The 11142-nt window shown below is 39.1% G+C and overlaps 1 protein-coding gene across 2 annotated transcripts in view; it reads left to right on the forward strand.

The window, feature by feature from the left end:
- Window positions 1-979: 979 nt before the first annotated feature.
- The window catches only part of TTC8 (tetratricopeptide repeat domain 8), a 55341-nt gene continuing 45178 nt past the window's right edge, over window positions 980-11142 (forward strand). Inside the window, exons 1-3 of one of the 2 annotated variants that reach the window (XM_020811427.3) lie at window positions 980-1279; window positions 8454-8574; window positions 10013-10076. In XM_020811427.3, coding sequence (XP_020667086.3) covers window positions 1166-1279; window positions 8454-8574; window positions 10013-10076 — 299 coding nt within the window. In that variant the 5' untranslated portion in view covers window positions 980-1165. The remainder of the gene's footprint in view (window positions 1280-8453; window positions 8575-10012; window positions 10077-11142) is intronic. The other variant, XM_078383718.1, reaches the window with a different exon arrangement.

Here is an 11142-nt window from a genome sequence, read left to right on the forward strand (position 1 = left end):
ACTAACAAAAAGCACTACCGTTGCCTCCACCACTGTTGTCCAGTAGCTGTGCCCCCTGGGAACAATCCATTATCTTCTGCTGATATGGCCATTATCCTTAGAGAGGATGGATGTGTAGTCTGGTGTGATCATTCTGCCTTGGGTGACCCTTTTAGGAGTCCAAACTAATAATGGAATTTAGTCTCCTGGTAGCATTGCTCTCAGCTTCACTGATAATTTCAAACTCTGTTACTACCTTGTGTACATCGAAAATGGGGTCCCTAATTGATAGGACAGCCATAAGTCTAAAATGACTCGATAGCATGTAACAAGAACAGAGCACACTGTAACTGAGGAAGCTATCTTATATTGAGGCAGACCATTCAATCATCTAAATTTCATTATTTAAGTGGCAGTCATCTTTTTCCATTTCTGTTTCAAAATACCAGATATGTTTTCCCCCATGATGACTGGCTCCGGGTCACATTAGTTCTATGTGAGGATTCTTAACGTCAGTTTTCCTGTCACTTTATGTACAACAGAGGAAAGGTGGAATAAAATTTAAAAATAATTCCCTCCTAGACAAAAGGAGGATCATCCCTTTCCCCCCCCCAGGCAGAGTTTCTCAGCCATTAAAAAACTCCCACTCCAAACAGAAATAAACCACCAGGAAGAAGTTTTCCTGCATCTTTACTCTGTTGCTAGAAAAGTTTTTTTTTTCTATTTCTCTTATTCGGGTTGTGTGTCTCAAGACCGCGAAAGGAATCCTGTCAAAAACTAGCGGCGCTAATTCCCCCGCAGGGAGCGGGGAGGGGGGGGGAAGGAAAAGCTAAGGGAGACAAATGGGACACGACACCTTTTCAGCAGACACTGCTGATGTCGAAAGTAATTTAAGGCCAACCGGCCACCCCAGTTCTCGCGCAAGACGCGTGGGAAGGGCTAGCTCGTCGTCAGCACCAGGCTCGCTCACAATCCTTGAGGCGGTGTCTTCTTTTCTCTCGCAGGCAGTCGCTTAGGCGCCTATGCTTCTCCGAGGACCCTGCTTGCAGCGTTGCTGGGCAAAGCCAAGCTGGGACGCCGGGCCTAGGCGGAGACAGAGAGAGAGAGACACACACAGAGGAGTAGAGGTGGTGTGTTGTTGTTGTTGTCGTTGTCGCCGCTGCTCGCTCGGCCGCCCACTGTCCTCATGGGGCTGGAGATGGATCCGCTGGTCCACGCCTTGAGTTACTTCAGGCGGAGGAAGTTCCAGCTATGCTCGGATCTGTGCTCCCAGTTGCTGGAAAAAGAACCTGGCGACCAGGTAACGAAGAAATCTAGGGCACCAGGTAGACGTGTGTGTGTGTGGCTCTGGGCCAGCGGAAGCAGTGCATTTGGTACTAGGTAGATGCACTGAATCCCGTGGAAACGCTCCCTTATGCACCTCTGGCATCTGTTTACCTTGTGTACATTCTACTTGTACAGAAATGTAACCACCACCGCCCTCTTTTAGGTCCCTGCACTTGTATGGGGACCTGGATGCAGATACAGTATGACAACACCAGTTCTAATCTATAACAAAGCAGGCTGAGAGAAAAGGAGGACAGAGAAACGAGATATCTTTGGGGATTTCAGTGCTATTACTGGTAACATGGTATATACAATCACAATACTGCATCTGTTTGTTGCTTAATTTTAAAACAATTGTTTACAGGTTTGTTGGTTTGTTTGTTTGTTTTGCTATTTTTCCTCATCTGTTGTCAGAACTAGGTTACCAGAGTTTCTGAACTAGATCCTGATGAAGCAAGTTTGAAGTAATAGAGAATGGAAAAGGTATTCAAAGAATGAGGCAAACAGGTTACTTGTCTTCACGGTGTCAGGGTACTGGTGCAAATAATGAGCACACAGTTTGTTAGCACATAGAGGAAAGCCCAAAACGTTTTAGTTAACATGATTTTTTAAAAAGACAAAACACACTCAAGTTAGCTAGTTCCCTTCCTTGATAACGTGACATTAGCAAAGAAAGGGGAAGATGCAGATGATGCTTCATTTAAGTAGATCTTTTGACAATTTCACACACTTTTCCTCCCAAATGTGTTTGAAAGCAATGAAGAAGCTGTTATAGGATAATGTAATAAAATATGATATTACCTTGCAAAGAAGCTTCCTGTAATATTCAAAATTAACTATTGCTTATCTGCTTTGAGGGAAGATTTTAAGAAATTATTTTAATGAGAGTAGATAATTGATTTGATATGCTGGTAGAATTAGCAAGTACAGTATTTCACAGAACAGCTTATTTTGGAAGGTGGGGCTGGTTAGAGAATAGCTAGGCAAAATTCTCCAAAGAGAGAAGTCTGGGGGCTAAATGAGTTTGGCATTGCATGGTTGGCTTTTGTTAAAAGGTGACTGAAGTCCTGTGCAGTTGCACGTGTCCAGTAGAGTTTATGTCTGCAGTAATGGCTGCAGCAAATCACTATTTATTAAAGGCAAATCACTGATTTAAGGCAATTTTGGGGGGCACACAACTTGTACAATGTGCTGAAGTTATATGCACCCCCAAATCCTCAAAAGAAAACTTTTATTAGTCGTGATATGCTGCTGCTTATGCTGCTGCCATCACTGTTGCACATGTGGAGTTGTGTAACAGGATTTCAGTCAATGAGCCAGAATGACAAGGAGGACCTGGATCAGGCCATGGCATGGAAAAAGGGGATCTTTAAGCTGGTATGCCCACTGTGGAGATAATGTGATTTACTTCCTTATTTTCAGTGCAATCCTAATCCAAAAATGTGCCGCCAGTTGTAGACACAGAAGCCCCTTGTGCCAGCTTGGCTGCCCTTGAGCTGGCAAAGTCCTCATGCTGACTGATCTCAAATCTATTGGCCCAAATGCTGTCCTGGGTAAGACTGAGGAGCCAAAAAAGGGAAGGGGTGAGGACAGAAAGGATAAGCATGGCAGGAGCAAAGTTTCTGTTTAAAATCCCTAATCATCCAAACTAAGCCACTATGTTGTCATAAAGTTAGGCCAGGATTCAGCATAGTAATATCTAACAACCCTAGGATGGGAAGGGATTTGCATTTACCACAGCCCCTGCTGGCTTGTTGTTTGCTTAGCCAACCCTCAGATACCTTGGCTTGTTGTTTGCAATGGAAGAAGAGCTTTCTTTGATGCTGTCATAACTAGCAAGCACAGGGATGGAGGAATTCTGGTAAGAACTGTTGTAAGGACAACTCATATTCCAATTCCAACCCTAGTTGCTGCCAACTACATGGCAATAGTTTCCCCTCCCCTCCAAGAATTTGATGGCTAATGTACTTCTTCTGAGAGCCAATGCAGTATAGTGGACAGAGTACAGTATCAGATTAGGATTCAGGAAGTGTTCAGTTGGTGCTGCGGGCTAAACCGCAGAAGCCTTTGTGTGCTGCAGGGTCAGAAGACTAGCAGTCATAAGATCGAATCCACGTGACGGAGTGAGCTCCCGTCGCTTTGTCTCAGCTCCTCACCAACCTAGCAGTTCGAAAGCATGTAAATGTGAATAGATAAATAGGTACCACCTCGATGGGAAGGTAAACAGCGTTCCGTATATAGCCGCACTGGCCACGTGACAACGGAGACTGTCTTCGGACAAATGCTGGCTCTACGGCTTGGAAACGGGGATGAGCACCGCCCCCTAGAGTCGAACATGACTGACTAAAATGTCAAGGGGAACCTTCACCTTTACTTTTTTTTTAAGTGTTCAGTTCAAATCCCTGGTTGGCCATGGACAGGGCTTGAAAATTTTTAGAATGTCTCACCAGTCAGTCAAAAATTTCACCAGTCAGCATAACCGGACTTTTGCAATGGGAGGGGGAGCAGAGGACTGCAGGATTAGAGAGAGAGAGAGAGAGAGAGAGAGAGAGAGAGAGAGAGAGGCAGAAGGGAAGGAAGCAGGCAGGCAGGCAGGCAGGGAGCTGTGACTCATTGAGCAGCATTTTCACTCATCACAGACGAGTGGACAAGTACATTTTTCAAACCATGGCCATGGAAATGCATTAAGGGGTAGCACTGGTAAAACTACTCCTTAAATACAGTATCCCACATAGCTTGAAATCTCTACAAAAAGGAAAGAAAAGCATGTGTACACAGACCAAAGGCAAGGCTGGATGACACCTTTATTAGACACCTAAAAATTACAAACGTAATGTCGCTTTTGACCCCATACAGATGTTAATCACAAAGCTGTGGATTGTGCAGAAAAAAACAAACATTCCAAAAATAATGGCCGGATATCCATGTTAGCTTCTTTTTTTAAAAGTAAATTTCAGAATTGGTGCTGCAAATCCAAGTCAGGGATGTAGGTTTCAGATTCCACCATGGAATTGTGTAGATTGGAATGCCTCTCCCAATCCTGTTAGACAAATATACAGTTTTAAAATACATGGTATTTGGTAAATGTGCATAGGTTGAATATATGTATGACCTTAAAGAAATGAGAAGAGGATGTTAAACAAGAGGCATGTCTCCCCTACCCCCATAAATATGTTAAAATCTGAGGAATTTAGGTAGCAAGGTCAGATCATCCCTTCCAAGGTCAGGGTTTGTCTCATACTTTGGAAAGGCATTTTTAATCATTCTTATGGCCTCGACAATGCATGCCTGCACCATAGGATTGAACTGTCAGTAGGAAGTGCAGTATGTGTAACTGAATTAGTACTTTAAAAAGGAATTGATTATACCCCAAAACACCAAAATCCAAGATCAAATCTGTATGTTTTAACAAAGAGTAGTTTAAATCTAATGAACAAGACTGACTGATTTATTTCTGACTTTGGGCATAGTAAGGTATTTTTGTGGGTAAAAAGAATAGTACAAGAATACTTGGTATTTTAAAACTAGAATTTTTAATTATGTGCTTATTAAGTGTTACAATATAACAGTATAACTGCGTAAGTGTTACAGTGTTATAATATAAAACTTAATGGCAGGACACATGGAACTCAGGGGAACTTATTTCCAAGAAAACAGTGACATACTGTCTTTAAAAATAATATTTGAGGAAAGCTACAGGGAGAGAAGAAGATAGAGGCTAAAGCAAATACTACTGCCAAAAAAACTTTCATCATCTATAGAAAACACAACTTGGCTTCTGTGCTTATAGCAGTTGCATGACCTAGCAGGAACATGCTTCTGTGCTGCTGTCTTGCTTGATTATCCTGATTAGTTGCCTAATCAGATTATTGTTCTTTGTGTTCCATATGTCAGTTTGAAGGCAGGGAACTAACACTGGTTTACAGTAAACCTGAAATGCAGAGAAGAAAATGTTCATATTTCCTTGCTGGATTATTTAGCAATTATGTGTTTTTCTTTGTACATTTATATAATTTGTTTTCAGTGTTCCTTTTTAAAAGAAATAAATATTGATTCCTACACTGTACACAGTACATTACTGATGTGTTAAATAAGTTATATTACATGGGAAATTCCATGTGACTTCCCTTTCTTTTTTACAGTAGTAATCAATGGTAAAATAGGTGGTGGTCCAAATGGTATCGTCGAAAAGTATGTCTTAAATGCACAGAGTTGAGTGAAGTGGCTATTTGTATAGTACTTACAAATCAAGATATCCCTGGTTCCAGTCTTGCTACCTCTAAATTTGCTAATGAACCATAGACAAGTAAATTCATTATGCAAGGTGTTTGCTATTTTATAGCAAGATAATATACACTAAATTCCTGGAGATCTCTAACGTTGTAGTGTATATATAATTGCTTGGTATTATTAAGTCTTTTTCTATGAAAACATATTCATCTCAATAGTGCTCCACACACTTGATAGCAAATTAGATTATTTGCAGGTTTTTTATGTTTGTTCCTCACCATCACATAATCCTTTTTTTTTCCTTTGGAGAATAAGATGTTCTGCAGAAACCTTACGAGATTTGGAACACATTAAGATGGAGTCTGTTGCGTGAAATTGCTACATTCATGTAATGAACTAGGCAGTACTTCAGAAAAGCTAAATAAAACTTGTTGATTTTTAAGAGTCCACCTCTCAGCCCCACCATAGTCGACAGCTATTGCAACACATTAAGTTAGAATAGAGGATTCCTGAGTGCGAAGATGGAATACCAATCCAAAACGTAATTCAGGTTTTTTAAATATATTTATTTCGTAATAACTGCAAATTGTATAAAACTTCCATAAAATCTTCATTACAACAACAATTTAAATGTGGGTCACTTAATCCTAGCAACAGATGATTTTGGAAGCAGCCTGGGGGTGTGGAACTGGTAAAACAACACCTCAAATATCTCACATACAAATGGGCAGAACCGAAAACTTGGTTTATCCTCAACAGCTACTCAGAATAATTAGTCATACAGTATTTTAAAATTTGCCATAGGCACATCAGGCATATGGAAGAGTCTTGTGGTTCCTTCTTCCTTTCTCTTCAGTACTCTGTTGTTAAGAGAAAGATACAACAATTCAGGCATTTAGTTTCATATACGTAGTACAGCTCTTTTTACAATTTTCTTTTCTAGTAATTGTTAGTGATGAAAGGTTAGATAATCCTCTTTTTTTAATTGATGTGTCCTATTAGTGTCCATCAGTGGCTCACTGTGTTTAATAGTTTGTTGAAACTATTATCTAGTGGTATTGTCCTTTTCTGCAAATGAAATTAGTCTCCTTTCAGTTCATATTAAGTGATTTGAAAACATGGTTGAAATCAAAGCTCGCTAATTCCAAAGACTCCACCATGTTTATTTCTTTGTAACCAGACATAAATCCGAAGGAAGTTTCTCAGTAGTTACAGTACTTAAAGTAACGACTAGGTCCCTGCCTAGAATATGTACCTTTCCGTCATTTCTTACCACACACATTGGGCAAAGATAGCGCTATACAGTATATATTTTTCACACTGTGAATAATATGAGATGTTAGGCTTTATTTGGGGAGCAAAAATGTATAAACAAGAAGATAGCAAAACATACCGCAAGGCAGGAGTGCATTGTGCTCTTTGCTGCCTTACACAAAATGCTTACACCACAGTCTAAACAACCTGAAAATTGTAAGGGAAGCTACTACAGTATTTGTATCTGCTTTGAGGTCTGGCACCTGTGATTTCCACTGGGATGTTTCCCACCATGTGATGGCTCCTTACAAACAAGCATATGAACTGGGCTAGGTTGTACTTAATTCTGAGATGTACAACTCCTTCGCTTTACTGTACTGTAACAGTTGTGTGAAATCAACTTCCCCCTGCTCTGTTGTTTGTTGCATGTGCTAAAGTAGGAGTCATGCACTGCTATTGATTCAAATCTCTCAGGCATTGTATTTCTTTTATTAAAGCTTGCCGATTTTCTAAAAGTATGGTTACATAACTTCCCCTTTCCTTCCAGCCACTGCATTTTCTTCAAGTGTACCACTTGCTTTACACTATGGTCACGGAAGCCTTTGCTTCAAGGATTAGTATAGGAAGCATTTGTGAAACGAGTTAGAATGTTAAGGCAAAATGGAGGGTTCCTATAACTGTCCCTGTATTAAACTTGATATCAGATTTTCGAAGGAGGAGGGACTCCTAATAGAAAATCTCTTTGCTAATTCTCTGGCTTTGAAAAATGGTGTGTTTCCTGTAATCTGGAAAGCTTCTTTTGATGCTTTTTATGTGAAATGCTAGCTCTGTATTGTCTTTAGCATAGTGAATAGAAGGTCTGTCTTATTTGTATTGTAAACGTTTTTCAGAGAAACATATGGCAATCTGTTCTGTGACTGAAAAGGAATCTCTAATTATTTAGGCAGCTATATTTTACCATTTTACTGCTTTCCCTTGGTCTTCTGTAAGCTGGCTTTAAATAAAATTAGCACATGGAGATGAATACCTTCCTGGGTTTTTGTTTGTTTGTTGTTGTTGTTTTGCTATTAAGGAAAAGCTGGTTTTACTTCTTATTTAATAAGCTGACTGATCTGCTCAGAATACTTTCAGGTTGTTAGCAAACACAATTTGTTTGCATTAGTAAATGTTTTCATGAGATTGCATTTTCAACACAATGGAACAGCAGCCATCTAATTTCTTACTTGGTTTGGGTGTATGCTCTTTTTTTTTGCCAAATATGTGATTCTTGCAAAGGAGCAGGATTTATAATCTTTAAAACAAGCTGTTTATGATTTTGAGAGTGCATGTACCTTGGAACAGTGCCCACACCGGAATTGCTATCACAATTTGCCTTTTTCTGCAAAAGACCTATCCCTCCAAAACTGCCATTTAAAATGCCTTGGAATGATTTTCAGACAGGCTAGAATTCACCGAAAGGTCACTGCAGTCCTAATATCCAACTGTTCCATATTCTTCGCTTCTATTATATCTGCCATCAGACTTTCTGCTGGTCTGACTGTCATCCGTGTGTTCCACTGGGTCCATGAGAGCGATTAAACAGGCCAACATGTAGTCTTATGTCTCTTCTATATATATATCTGAGGTTTACTGAACCATGATTCCTCTGTTCCCTTATCATCCAGGCTGCTTGGTGCTTGAAAATACGAGCATTAACTGAAATGGTTTATGTGGATGAAATAGATGTGGACCAGGAAGGCATTGCTGAGATGATGCTTGATGAAAACGCAATTGCACAAGTTGCACGTAAGCTGCATTTAGTTACTCCAAAATGTATGACTGCTTTTCCCCAGGACTTCAGAATTACTGTTCTGCAGCCACCTAGATGGTTTCCCGTAATGTACTTTGGGATAAGTGAACACTATCAGTCATTGTCCTGTGTTTTTTTCTTTAAAAATCATTTTTAATATCCTTACTTTCCACTCTGTTTCAGTGCATTCATTTTGCAAGTTTGTTTTTTCATCGTACTTGTGTGGGTTTTGTTTTATTTTTGTTTGTTTTTTAAACATTTTCAGAGGGCTACTGTAGCAAGTCCATCTATTCAAATCTTGTCCTTGAACCCTTATACTGTATACCCATCATCTGAGAGAAATATTGCATTCTAGAAGTTGCTGATTTAGCAACATGGTTTTTTCCAGAAGATTTCCCAGTATCCTGAGATAACAGTTTAATGTTTAGATTATTACAAAGCTACATTCAGTGCTGTGAAAGTACACTGACCCAAAGAATATCCTCTACAACCCTTGAACCTTCTGAAAAGCTTTTCATGAGAATCGGTCCTTTCTTGAACGGCTGCAATTGGGACAATGGGATGGACTAACCTTCTTCTAGTAGACTTTCAGTTGTTATTAGTAGATACTGTACAACCCTACGTTAGTTCATTCCACTTCCTATATTCGCTCAAAAAGTGGTTCTGGTTACCCAAATCTGATATACACATCTTGCTCTCTGGCTGAAATTAACAAAAGAAGCAGAATAGGGGAGAAGCAAGTGGAGAAAGATTGGTTTGCAGTGCCAGGAAGATGACTTGATCGGTTGTTTATATCTGGTTAGTGTCAGGCTAATCTTCCCAATGGAATTCTTGCTTAGGCAAAGCTAGTGCAAATACCCAACTTCTCCTTTTTTTGCTTTTCAAGAGACTAGGACATTTTTCTCTTAACATCATGTCCTTCTAGTCAGACAGGAAGCACAGCTTCCCAGTGGTCTTGATCCCCTGGTCAGTCAAAGAAGCCAGGGTTCCCTTCAGCTGTGCAATCCAATAACAGTTTAAGCTCTAAGCATTTATATTATCACTGCTTAGAGTAGCTTCTGATGCCAGGGCAAAGCTGTTCTTGTGGTGGGGAAGTGTACTTTAAATTTTTATTTGTGTCTTCTACCTCTTGTCAAATAATTACACTCTGTGTGCGCATTTGATATATTTGCTTGCAATTGATAGATTCTCAAAAACTTGAATTACTGATGTTGTCTCCATCCATTGACTTGCTAAATAATAGACTGAAACATTACGTTTGTAATCTCAAAGCAAAGTGTAACATTAGACCTTTTATCTCACATCTTTCAGAAGTAGTTATGCCCTTTGCTTTTAGTTTTATCTGGGAAAGATGTGGGGAGGGGCATTGGGGAAAAAGGGGGGAAGAACAAGGAGTGATCTGTACAGCATAAAATAATGTAATGTTTTTTGTAGGACCAGGTACTTCATTGAAAATCCCTGGAACTGGCCAAGGTGGAGGTCCTAGCCAAGCTGTCAGGTATTCAATACACTGAGAAGTTTAATGGGCCCATTTGTCTATTGACTGTATTCTATAGGTATAGGAGTTTTTGGATATTTTGAACTACAAAGCCCATAATTTTCCATTCTGGGAGTTTTCTCTTACAAACAGACACCTAAATGTGACACCTGGGATAAAGGCCTAAGTGGAAAGGCTTTGAGGCCTAGTTAGGTTTAGCTCCGCCAAGTTTCCTATTGAGAAAGAAAGCTCCTGGGGTAGAAACAGAAAGCTTGAGAAGAGCTAGGCCTAGTTATACCTCAAAAGATTTCCAGTTTAGGCCTTTCTTCCAGGTGAGTCCCATTTAGATATCTGTAAAGTGTTTGTCTATCAGATAAAACTCCCAGAATGAGGAATTATGCGATTTGTAGTCCAAAAAGATATCAAAATCCTATTCCTGGTATTCAGTTCCATTTACGTACTGGTTAATTATATTTAGTGAAATCTCAAATACAGCTTAAAATACTTCTTCAACCATCTTATCTGTGAGAATTCTTCATACTTCCGTAGATGTTCTTGTGTGTGCACACGCATATGCGCACATGCGTATTTCCAACTTTTATTATAAACATGCATTTGTCTTTTATACAAGTGGATTTTTATCTGTGCTCTCTTTTATAAGCAGTTGTATATACATACAGCCATGATTGTGAATAGAAGAGTGGAATCTTTAGCTGTTTGGCTTTCAAAAGTAGCTTAGAGACATAATGACAAGCACATATAAAGTATGTAAAAATGAGGAAATTTGAGTTTTCCAAAAACAAAACAAAAACAGAAATATAAATTTAGATGAAAAAGTGATTAGGGTATTACAGGGCATCTCTTTAAACAAATATGTTATACAATTATTTATTTATTTAAATTATTTTTCCTGCCTTTTTCTTAAAGAGGAGCCAGTATTAAAAAGAAACTATATTAAAAGCAGAAAAATAATATATTATTACAATATTGAAAATGAATTAAACAAACATAATTGAAAAATAAATAAAAAGTACTAAAAACGCATTTCTAGATTGTACCTTTCTGCTTTGATATCTGTGAAGATTCT

The sequence above is a fragment of the Pogona vitticeps genome, chromosome 1 (assembly GCF_051106095.1).
Source record: "Pogona vitticeps strain Pit_001003342236 chromosome 1, PviZW2.1, whole genome shotgun sequence".
NCBI classification, from domain to species: Eukaryota; Metazoa; Chordata; class Lepidosauria; order Squamata; family Agamidae; genus Pogona; species Pogona vitticeps.